At 35.9% G+C, this 13,191-nt stretch overlaps 1 protein-coding gene across 5 annotated transcripts in view; it reads left to right on the top strand.

Annotated features, from left to right (window-relative positions):
- Window positions 1-13,191, top strand: part of LOC128234881 (bromodomain adjacent to zinc finger domain protein 2B-like) — a 249,182-nt gene that overhangs the window by 87,666 nt on the left and 148,325 nt on the right. For all 5 annotated transcript variants that reach the window (XM_052949483.1, XM_052949482.1, XM_052949481.1 and 2 more), the window contains 2 exons: window positions 2,179-2,286; window positions 9,252-9,420. In XM_052949483.1, coding sequence (XP_052805443.1) covers window positions 2,179-2,286; window positions 9,252-9,420 — 277 coding nt within the window. The remainder of the gene's footprint in view (window positions 1-2,178; window positions 2,287-9,251; window positions 9,421-13,191) is intronic.

The raw sequence follows: 13,191 nt of genomic DNA, 5'->3' as shown, positions 1-13,191 counted from the left end.
AAAATGATTGTTCACTGTTGATTTCCCATCTTTTAAGTTAAAGTTCCGTCTTTCCTCTTTGTTACTCGATTTCTTGCGCCAACGTCAAAGCAAATTTGAAGTTTTCCAAAGTTCACACAAACCATCTTCATGAAAATTGTACCATAAGACGTGTTTTTTAAATTGACATCGTTTGATAATATTTTTTTGAATAATTATTTTTTTGCATCCTATAAACCATAATAGAGATTTCAAGTTTTTTTCTCAAGTTTTTCACAGATTATTTAGGCTGCGTCCTATGTACGCTAACGTCTTATAATCAGTCATTTACGGTAATAAAGTCAAACCTGGTTGAATGGCCACCTGCTTTAAGGGCTGGCAGCGATGCAAAAGTGGGTGGGGGAGGTCAAAAGCTAAAACGCTTAAAAAATAAATGTTTTATTTAGCTTTGAGGAATGATCTTTTTTGGGAGTGAAACATTTATTCTTGGGGACATGTTTTGGGTTAGTAAGGAGTTAAACAGGAGTTTAATTTTTAACCCCATGAAGCCATATCTATCTTATTTCTAATACACAGCTTTAATTGCATACTGAAGATAACAGAAAAGTATGATTGCCATCCGTTTTTACTCATTGAGAAATCATGTTTATAACACATTGACGAATGTTTTGATCAGAATTGGCACAATTAATGAAGATACTTGAATAATCATTATTAATTATGAAGTTTATTATCAAATACCCACAAAGAATATTGGTTATTATGAATTCACAGTTTGCATTGTCACTTGAAGGTTTGAAACAAGTTACTATTTGTAGTCATTTTAATATTAATTTTCAAAGTGCACAGATTTATTTTTTTATGAACAAATATTTACATTGCACTGTGGGTGATGTTCTTTTTAATTTTGATTATAACTCTCAGTAAGACAAAACCTAAGAGTTAGACTCTAAAAGAATGTGGTGAGTGTATTAAATTAGTAGAAAACAGTCCTAGTGCAAACACAGAATCTAACTTTGGGCAAACACTTTAAAACATTTGCTCTGCAACGTTCACATAGTGACATACTTGACATGATAATGTTGGCACAGGAATTGTTCACACACTTTAGACTGGACTGGAGTTCAGCAAATGAAAATGACAGATTAATTTAAAGAGTGAACTAATAATAGTAATGTAGTTGTATGGACTGATTTTTTGGTGAGTTTTCTTTTTGTGTATGCATGAATAAACATTTATCTACTGCGTTATATTTATAATTTTGCAATAAAGTAATTCTATCTACATTTTTATTTTAACTTCTTTAATGATAATGGTACTGATGATACTGGTTGTGTGATGTGGTTGTATAGACATATAATATATCCCTGTTTAAATAAAGCTAGTGGTTGAAATTTCCAACCTGGATTAGGTGGCCACCTGTCTAAAGCAGCCACTTTGACCTTTTCCCCAAGGTGGCCACTTAATACAGGTTTGACTGTATATAAATACTCAACACATGCATCAAATGTTTAATTTAGAATTTACAATTATTTTGAAACATTTTAATTAGAATTTTATATATTTCAGTGTCGAAAGTCTTGTATGAGTTAGATAAGATCTTAAATGAAAGAGATTTTAAGATTCTGAGATAATCTGCCTTGTCCTTTGGCAACAATTCTAATTTGCATTTCTTTTTAGGAAATTCACTCACTTCGAAGTTTTGCACTGTTAATTTTCAAGGGATCCATGTTGCATTATGCTGGAAGATGCTGCCAAGTTCTGGTCCAGCTAAAACAATTTAATCTCTGAGATATTTATGATTTTTTTTCTCTGAGTGCAGGTGTAGGAGTTTAAAGTAATAAACTGTATAATATGTGCATCACTCTGACAACAAAATACCAACCTGAAGTAGCATTCTCAATCTTAAATATAGAGAGTACATCCTGGACAACATCCTGGTATTTAGCATTTAGTTATAATCTACCTACAAGTGAAGCTGTCCCTGCATATTTTATGAATAACACTTTCAATAAGTCTGAGATTCATAAATACACCAAAAACAAGCTCAATCTGATAGTCTGTGTCAGGTTTTCCAGTTTTGCTGAATGTCATCCATCACTTGTGCATCTGTAATTTTAAGGCATTTTGGCCAAAAATACCATCCTTCAATTTTTATAACCCTACACTATATAATTGTAAACAATCGCTTTATTTCAGTACATTGAGAGGAATGGAATTACAGACCTTGGTAGAGGGCACTTCTCCTTCAACACCAAGGTCAATGTTGGCGAGTTTTATGAGGCCAGAGTTCGTGGAGGTGAAAATGTAAGGGAACTTTTTGTATGTTTTATATTCAAATTAGTCATGATAAATGTAATAATCGTTTAAATACTGTAAGACTGTTTTTCCATACACATGTGATAGATAGTTTGCTTATGAAGTCCGCTTCCATGTACATGACATGAAAAATCATTCCTAAAGAAATCTGCAAAGTGCCATATTACATAAAAACAAAACAGTTTTAGTTGGGAATTATGTCTTTGTCATGCTATGCATGGGATGACATATTGTTATCAGCGCAGATGTCTTTCCATCTGTTCAGCTGACTGTCTGTAACTCTTTCATATCAGCTCTGTATCACCTAAACCCCTTGAAGGATTTTCATGAAACTCTGTCAAATATTCATCACATCAAGATGACATGCAGAACCCACATTCCAGTAGCGCAAGCTCAAGGTCAAGGTTACAGTTCAAGTTCAACTGTTTGAGACATAGATTTCTTGTCTGCATCATATCTTCTAAACCCAAGGTCATAGTTCAAAATCAAAGATTCAAGCCATAGCTTTTGTGTAAGCGGCTTACCATAACAAATAAAAATTGATTTTTAAGACTTTGTCAAGCATGATACAACATGTTTAATACATTACAATGAAAACAAAAAGACATCAGGAGACATCTGTTTTTGTTTCCAAAAAACACTGTAGTTTAGATAAGAAAATAATCAAATGCATTTAATTTGGGCCCCTTTAAAATATTGTAATCACCCTATTTGTCTGTCTGGATTTTAGACTGTTGGCCATTCGGCCTTCAGATTTTTCAGTCCTACGCATATGTACCAAATCTTCAGTTTTAAGCTCACCTGAGCACAAAGTGCTCAAGGTGAGCTACTGTGATCGCCCTGTGTCAGTCGTCCGTCGTCAACAATTTGACTGTTAACACTCTAGAGGTGACAATTTTGGCACTATCTTAATGAAACGTGGTCAGAATGTTACCCTCAATAAAATCTTGGATGAGTTGGATATTGGGTCATCTGGGGTTAAAAACTAGGTCACCAGGTCAAATTAAAGGGAAAGCTTATTAACACTATAGAGATCACATTTATGACTGTATCTTCAGGAAACTTGGTCAGAATGTTAATATTAATACTCTCTAGGTCAAGTTCAATTCTGGGTCATGTGCGGTCAAAAACTAGGTCGAAAAGCTTATTAACACATTTATGACTGTATCTTCAGGAAACTTGGTCAGAATGTTAATATTAATACTCTCTAGGTCAAGTTCGATTCTGGGTCATGTGCGGTCAAAAACTAGGTCACCAGGTCAGATTGAAGGTAAATCTTGTTAACACTCTAGAGGTCTCATTTATGACTGTATCTTCATGAAAGTTGGTCAGAATGTTTATATTAATAATCTTTAAGTCAAGTTTTGGGCCATGTGCGGTCAAAAACTAGGTCACCCGGTCAAATAATAGGAAAAGCTTGTTATCACTCTAGAGGTCACATTTATAAAGGTTTCTTCATGAAAGTTGGTCAGAATGTTTACATTCATTATCTCTAAGTCAAGTTTAAAACTGGGTCATGTGCGGTCAAAAACTAGGTCATAAGGTCAAATAATAGGAAAAGCTTGTTAGCACTCAAGAGGTCACATTTATGACTGTATCATCAGGAATCTTGGTCAGAATGTTTATATTGATTACCTCTAGGCCAATTTTAATTCTGGGTCATGTGCAGTCATAAACTAGGTCACCAGGTCAAATTTAAGAAAAAGCTTGTTAACACTCTAGTTGTCACATTTTTAACTGTATCTAAATGACAGTTGGTCAGAATGTTTATATTTGTAATCTCTATGTCAAATTTAAATCTAGGTTAATTGTGGTCAAAAACTAGGTCATTAGGTCAAATCATAGGAAAAGCTTGTTAGCACTCTAGAGGTGACATTTATGACTGTATGTTCATGAAACTTAGTCAGAATGTTTATATTGATTAGCTCTAGGCCAAGGTCGAATCTGGATCATATGCGGTAAAAAACTAGGTCACCAGATGAAATGTAAGGAAAAGATTGTTAACACTCTAGAGGTCACATTTTTAAATGTTTCTGTATGAAAGTTGGTCAGAATGTTTATATTAATAATCTCTAAGTCAAGTTTAAATCTGGGTCATGTGCGGTCAAAATCTAGGTCATTTAGTCAAATAATAGGAAAAGTATTTTAACACTCTAGAGGCCACATTTCGTTATGACCATATGTTTATGGAACTTGATCAGAATGTTATTGTTGATGATCTTTATTGGATCAGCTGAGCGATTCAGGGCCTTCAGGGCCCTCTTGTTTCCCAAAATGTTATATCAGGGGGCTCATGAAACTAGCAGATAACATCTTCTGGGATGCCTTCTGAACAGTATTGAATTACAAATCACTTGCTTGACTGAGAAAAAATGACCAACGTATTGTAAATTACATATTCTGGAACCCTGAAACCGGAGTCAGATTCAATATTCTTGTCTACATGATTAATATCTTAACTAAGAAAAACACACACACCAGGACTGCTTCTCTTATTTTGTCATTCTGTTAGTTGCAACTTTTTTTTGGTCATTAATTCCATTCAAACTTCAAAGATTTGATGAGATCAATCAATCAATCAATCAATTCATCAATTGGCTGCAGTATTGTATGATATCTGTGTTCTCATATGATATAACATTCAACATATATATCTTATTATCCATCAGGATATGCCAAAATGTGGGCATATGTCAGCTTTCTGTGACTGTTTTTCTTTTAAAGAAATAGTTATTTCCAAAACAAAGTTTTTTGTTGGGCTTCACCAGAGTACATTATTCTCTATCAAAATCAACTTACAAGTCAATTTTGATTTTAAATCCATCAAAAGGTTTATAAAACATTTCATAGGTTAAAAAGATTTCAATAACATAAACACACTGATTATATGATAAACCAAAAACATTGTCTCTGAGACATAATATATCATATAGTCTCTGTTTAAAGATGCTCTCTCACAGATTGACCGATTTGACAATTTTGTTTTTTTTGTTTTGGAATGAGGCATTTTTGCGTAAATGTCTGGAAAACAGCTGCTGACAAAAGTTAAGATATTTTTTTCTAAATTTACTTTTGGAAATTGATCTTTTATGGCTTAAGATGAGTAAAGTGTTACTTACGCTTAAAGAAAATTGAAATTTTTTGCTGTTTTCCAAACAATTTTTTAGCTTGACTTTTCGAAGAATATGGAGAGCTATACTACTCACCCAAGCGTCAGCGTCGGTGTCGGCGTCACACTTTGGTTAAGGTTTTGCATGTAAGCAACTTTAAGTCATTATCTCAGTATATACATCATGTATTGCATTGAAACTTTAGATATGTATTCCCAACTATCTAACCTACTAGATTAACGAAGTTAGATAACTCTAGTTTGCATTTAATGCAAATAATGGGCTTTTATTATTTGACTTAGAAATTCTGGTTAAGGTTTTGCATGTAAGCACACATAAGTTAATTTCTAAGCAACTACTTGATGTATTGCATTAAGACTTTAGACAATGGTACTCAACCATCCAACCTACTTAATCAACCAAGTTAGATAACTCTTGTTTGCATTTAATGCAAATAATGGGCCTTCATTATTTGACTTAGAAATTCTGGTTAAGGTTTTGCATGTAAGCGCACATAGGTTAATTTCCCAGCAACTTCTTGATCTATTGCATTAAGACTTTAGACAATGATACTTAACCATTCAACCTACTTAATTAACAAAGTTAGATAACTCTAGTTTGCATTTAATGTAATTAAATGCCCTGTATTATTCGACTTAAAAAATCTGGTTAAGGTTTTGCATGTAACCACATTTAGGTCAATATCTCAGCAAATATATCATGTATGTCATTGAAACTTTAGATATGTATTCCCAACTATCAAACCTTTTAATTATCCCCCGCCTATGAAATAGGGAGGGGGATATTGAAATGGCGTTGTCTGTCCGTCCTTCCGTCCGTCCGTCCGTCTTTCCTTCCGTCCGTCCTTCCTTCTGTCCGTCCGTCCGTCACCTGCGTTTTCTCAGTAACAAGCCGGTATAATTTCATGAAACTTAAAATAAATATGAACCACTATACTGGAATGATGCCCGTCCAAAAAAAAAATTGATTGGTCAATTGTCCTTGGAGTTATTGCCCTTGATTTTTTGAAAAATGCACATTCACAGCCATTTCTCAGTCACTAGCTGGCAGAATTTCATGAAACTTAAAATAAATATGAATTACTATACTGGGATGATGCCTGTTCATTTTTTTTTTGGATTGGTCAATTGTACTTGGAGTTATTGCCCTTGATTTTTTGAAAAACTCTCATTTACAGCCATTTCTCAGTAACTAGTAGGTAGAAATTCTTGAAACTTAAAATAGATATGAACCAACATACTGCGATGATGCCTGTTTATTTATATTTTGGATTGTGTAATTTCTATATGAGTTATTTGCCCTTGATTTATTAAAAGATCCATGTTTGCAGCCTTTTCTATGCAACTAGCTGGTAGAATTTCATGACACTTGGAATAAATAAGAACCAACATACTGTGATGATGCCTGTCTATTTTTCTTTTGGATTGGTCAATTTTCTTTACAGTTATTGCCCTTGATTTATTAAAAAATCATTGTTTGCAGCCGTTTCTCAGTAAAACCAATGTGCTTATCTTATTCTTTCTGAGATTTTTAACCTTCAAGCACAAACAAGCCATCAAGCACAAACAAGCCATCGTTGGCGGGGGATATCTTTTCACTGAAAATGCTTGTTAAATGAAGTTAGATAACACTTTTTTGAATATAATGCAAATTATGGGCCTTTATTATTTGACTTAGAAATTCTGGTTAAGGTTTTCCATGTAAGCACACATACTGGTTAATATCTCAGCAACTACTTGATGTATTGCATTGAGACTTTATATAATGGTACTCAACCATCCAGTCTACTTAAATAACCAAGTAAGAGATCTCTAGTTTGCATTTAATTCAAATTATGGCCCTTTTTTATTTGACATTGAAATTCAAATACATCATGTATTGCATTGAAACTTCATACACAGGCTTCCAACCATTCAACCTTCTTAATTAATCAGGAAAGATAACTCTATCTTGCATATTATATAATTTTTGCCCCTTCATTAGGCGACTTAGAAATTATGGTTTAAGTTTTGCATGATAGCGCACATAGGTTAATATCTCAGCAACTACTTCATGTATTGCAGAGACTTTATGCAATGGTACTCAACCGTCCAACCTACTTGAATATCCAAGTTAGATAACTGTTTTTGGCAAATAATGGCCCTTTATTATTGGACTTAGAAATTCTGATTTAAATTTTGCATGTAACCACATTTATGATAATATCTCAGCAAATACATCATGTATTGCATTGAAATCTAATCTTAGTTTACAGTGATTCATGTGTCGCCAAGACTTCAATCCTTACTCTGAAAAGCGGGGGAATAGTCAAGTGTGCTGTCTCTGTGACAGCTCTTGTTTTGCTGATACTCAATTAGTTTTAAAACCATGGAGTGACAGTTACTTGGAGTACTTATTAAATATGTGAAATACCCAATTAACTACAAAAGTATGCAGTAAATTAATTCTCAATTGCGTATGAAACCTTATCTTGAAATTCAGTTTCATAAACAATGCACTGTCTCGTATAAAACATTTAGGCATTTCATTAGTTATTCAATAAAGAACATTAAAATCAACTGTACACTTCAAACATTAGTTGTATATAATTTACTACAATGTATGCCCGCCAAACCAAATGCATCAAACAGAATGCATTGGACATGTTAATTCAGTTTATGATTAGGGTCTCCACCCACAATGACAGGGTTGGTGCTTCAAATTCTTCTAGATCTAATCACCCACACACTATTTACTCACTGTATGTATTGATGTTTCGAAATATTGGCCCCAACCTATAATGCCACTTGTGGACAAAATGAACTGTTTTATAAGAGTGGTTTATTAATATGCATATGCAACTTGCTCAAGATTCTGAGCTGAAATTACTGAGACAAACTGAGAAATGTTCACTTTCCGTTTCATTTGGCATTACATGCCAACACTAACAAAATGTAGGAGGCCGACAGCCTTTCAATGCTTTAAGTGCTTTGATTAGTTCATTTCCTTCAAAGAAAAAAAGTTGAGGAGTTGTGATAGCCTTGGTATTATTGTCAGTGTCAGTGGCGTTGGTTTCTTATGTGTTATTCAAATGCTTTGACATATAACTCGAGATCAATCCCAGATATTCAAATGAAACTTGGGCCTTGTTATACATGTGCGAATTGTATCCTACAACTTGGTTCACAAGTTGGCAGAGAAAATACACACATGTGCAACAATGCCCATAACTCTGACTTTGATAGTTGTCAAGTCTTGCTTTTTTATGCCTTTTTTCAATTAAAACCCCCAGATGAGAGCATTTTTGTTCATAATAATTCTAAAGCTAAATAAATTTAAGTAGATGCAATTGCATATTGAAATATTGATTTATGGTTATACATGTTTGAAGAACAATAACTTTGTTTTGCCATAAATGCCAGGTTAAAAAACTGAATCATGTGTATTATTTTTATTAAAACATTATTTTTTTGGTTTAAACATAAAAATATTAAATTATATAAAAAAAAATTAAATGATTTTCATTATGTAATTTCCATACTTATGAATATATTATATACAATAAGCCTTTTTTGTCAGTGTTAGATTGATTGAGTCTAGGCTTAAGCTCAGTTTGAAAAATATAGCAACATTTTTTTCATAAAAATATAATGATATTCAGTGTATGCAGGGATATGGCTTACAATTTAATGAAAAACACCCATAGATGGCACAAATATGGAAAGAGAGCCGTATCATGCTTTCATTGAAAAGAGTTTAGTTTTACCATTATTTTTGTGTGTGATTATGTCAGCCTATTAAGATGCACTTAAATCCCATCCAAAATGTCATTTTGTTGTACAGGGGTTTGTAAAGCTGACAGACTCAGAAATACAAGACAGGCTGTCAGTGACAGTTAGCAGGCGTCTGAAGAAAATTGAGAATCAGAAAAGGCAGGAAAAGCTCAGACTCCATCAAAGCATGGCCAGACAAATGATTGAAAGCAGGATGAAACAGAAAATGGAACAACAAGGTGAAAGCTTCCACTTACCAAAAATTGTTTTTGAAATGCTTCATTTCATTGCTTTGAATTAATCAGGTAATATTTACCATAAGCCCATTTTTGTTAAGATAAGTTCTGGACATCATGATGACATGATTTGTCCATCTAGTTGATTTTGTTTTGTTTATTCCACAATTTTTATGCCCCTAAAGGTTAGGGTTCACACTGTCTGTCCGTCTGTCTGTCTGTCTGTCCGTCCTTCCTTCCGTCTGTCCTTCCGTCTGTCCTTTAGTCCGGCTTAATTTCTCCTGTCCGGGCGGTCTTGCATGGACAGATTTTGAAATAACTTGCCACATTTGTTTGGCATAAAAAGACAATGTGTCGTGTACAAGACCTATGTTCCTACCTTTAAGTTTAAAGTTTCATTAAGTGTTTGAATACTATGGAATGCTGCATATGAGGACATAGAGTATAGGTGGTCGTGGCCTGGCTGTAACTTTTTCATGTATGGACTGATTTTAAAATAACTTGCCAGATGTGTTTGACATACCAAGACGACGTGTCATATGCAAGACCCATGTCCCTGCCTCTTAGGTCAAGGCCAAACTTAGTGTTTGAATAATATGAAATGATGCAAATGAGACATAGAGTAAAGGTGGTCCTGTCGGGGCTGTAACTTTTTCATATATGGACAAATTTTGAAATAACTTGCCACCTGTGTTTCACATACCAAGGTGACATGTCACATGCAAAACCCATTTCTCTACCTCTAAGGTCAAGGTCACACTTAGGGTTTGAATACTATGGAATGCTGCCAATGAGACAAAGAGTATAGGTGGTTGTGTCCGGATTGTAACTTTTTCATGTATGGACAGATTTTAAAATAACTTGCCATATGTGTTTGCATACCAAGACGACAAGTTGCATGCAAAACCCGTGTCCCTTCCTCTAAGGTCAAGGTCACACTTAGTGTTTGTTTACTATGGAATGCTGCATATAAGGATATAGAGTATACATGGTTGTGTCCTGGTTGTAACATTCTCTTTTATGGACAGATTTTTAGCTTGACTATTCGAAGAATAAGGAGAGCTGTACGTCTCGCCCCAGCGTCAGGTTATAGTTTTAGGGCAAGTTGGGATTTTCACTTATAAGTCCAATACCCATAATTCAATTTGCTTAATACTTCACACAGTTGTTCAGGGCCATCACACAATGAGGTTACATAACTCCATATTATCCTTTGTACAAATTATGGCCCCTGATTGACTTTGGAACTTAGGTTAAAGTTTTAGGACAGGTTGGGATATTTAATATTAACTTCTATACCCTTCATGCAATTGACTTTATACTACACACAGTTGTTCAGGACCATCACACAATGCGGTTACATAACTCCATATTATCCTTTATACAAATTATGGCCCCTGATTGACTTTGGAACTTAGGTTAAAGTTTTAGGGCAGGTTGGGATATGTATCAATGACTTCTATACCCTACATTCAATTGACTTAATACTTCACACAGTTGTTCAGGACCATCACACAATGAGGTTACATAACTAAATATTATCTTTAATACAAGTTATGGCCCCTGATTGACTTAGGAACTTAGGTCAAAGTTTTAGGGCAGGTTGAAGTTGTAGGGAAAGTTTGGATTTTAATAAAAACACTTTTATACCCTTCATTAAATTGACTTAATACTTCACACTATTAATGACGACCATCATTACAATAAGGTTACATAACTCCATTTAAACCCTAAATACAAATTATGGCCCTTGATTGACTTTTTTTTTTTAATTTTCTTTTTATTATGCCCCCCTTCGAAGAAGAGGGGTATATTGCTTTGCACAGGCATGTCGGTATGTTGGTCGGTCGGTCCGTCGGTAGACCAAAGCTTGTCCAAGTGATAACTCAACAATTCCTGGACGTATGGTCATTAAACTTCACATGAAGGTTGGGCCTGACCAGTAGATGACCCCTATTGATTTTGGGGGTCGTCGGGTCAAAGGTCAAGGTCACAGTGACCTTTAATGGTAAAATAATTTTAAAGCTTGTCCGAGTGATAACTCTACAATGCCTGCACCCATGGTCCTCAAACATGATATGGAGGTTGGGCCTGACCAGTAGATGACCCCTTTTGGTTTGGGGGGTCATCAGGCCAAAGGTCAAGGTCACAGTGACCTTGAATGGTAAAAGGTCGTCCGAGTGATAACTTGACAATGCCTGCACCCATGGCCCTCAAACTTGACTTGGAGGTTGGGCCTGACCAGTAGCTGACCCCTATTGTTTTTGGGGCTCATCGGGTCAAAGGTCAAGTTCACAGTGACCTTGAATGGTAAAAGGTTGTCCGAGTGATAACTCAACAATGCCAGCACCCATGGCCCTCATAATTGAATTGGAGGTTGGGCCTGACAGTAGATGACCCCTATTGTTTTTGGGGGTCATCAGGCCAAAGGTCAAGGTCACAGTGACCTTGAATGGTAAAAGGTTGTTCTAGTGATTATTCGACAATGCCTGCACCCATGGCCCTCATAATTGAATTGGAGGTTGGGCCTGACCAGTAGAAGACCTCTATTGTTTTTGGGGGTCATCGGGCCAATGGTCAACGTCACAGTCACCTTTAATGGTTTAAGGTTTTCCGTGTGATGACTTGACAATGCCTGCACCCATGGCCCTCAAACTTGACTTGGAATTGGGCCTGACCAGTACATGACCCCTTTTGTTTTTGGGGGTCATCTGGCCAAAGGTCAAGGTCACAGTCACCTTGAATGGTAAAAGGTTGTCCGAGTGATAACTCGACAATGCCTGCACCCATGGCCCTCAAACTTGACTTGGAGAATTGGCCTGACCAGGAGATGACCCCTATGGTTTTTGGGGGTCATCTGGCCAAAGGTCAAGGTCACAGTGACCTGGAATGGTAAAAGGTTGTCCGAGTGATAACTCGACAATGCCTGCACCCATGGCTCTCAAACTTGACTTGGAGGTTGTGCCTGGCCAGAAGATGGTCCCTATTGATTTTAGGGGTCATTGGGCTAAAGGTCAAGGTCACAGTGACCTGGAATGGTAAAAGGTTATCCGAGTGATAACTCGACAATGCCTACACCCATGGCCCTCAAACTTGACTTGGAGGTTGGGCCTGGCCAGAAGATGGTCCCTATTGATTTTAGGGGTCAAAGGTCAAGGTCACAGTGACCTTGAAAGCGAACTCGACAATTCCTGGACCTATGGTCATCAAACTTGACATGAAGGTTGGGCCTGCCCAGTAGATGACCCCTATCGACTTTGGGGGTCATCAGGCCAAGGTCAATGTCACAGTAACTTTTAACGCAAAAAAGTTAACAAATCTTCTCCCACTGTTATCTCAACAATGCCTGAACCTATGATCATTAAACTTGACATGGATGTTAAGCCTGACCAGTAGATCACCCTCATTGATTTTAGGATTCATAGAGCCAAAGGTCAAGGTCACAGTGATCTTGAATGGTAAAAGGTTGTCCGAGTGATAACTCAACAATGCCTGAACCCATGGCCTTCAAACTTGACTTGGAGTTGCATCTGACTTGTAGATGACCCCTTATAATTTAAGGGGTCATTGGGTCAAAGGTCAAGGTCACAGTGACCTTGAATGAAAAAAACTTGTCTGTGTGATAACTTGACAATGCCGGCACCCATGGCCCTCGAACTTGACATTTAGGTTTCTGGTGACCAGCTGATGACTCTGGATTTTGAGTTCATAGAGTCAAAGGTCATGGTCATAACACACTCTATCCTCACACTTTAATGGTCATAATCTTAAAAC

This window comes from Mya arenaria, chromosome 5 (genome assembly GCF_026914265.1).
Source record: "Mya arenaria isolate MELC-2E11 chromosome 5, ASM2691426v1".
Lineage (NCBI taxonomy): Eukaryota > Metazoa > Mollusca > Bivalvia > Myida > Myidae > Mya > Mya arenaria.
This window is presented reverse-complemented; position numbering and strand designations above follow the sequence as displayed.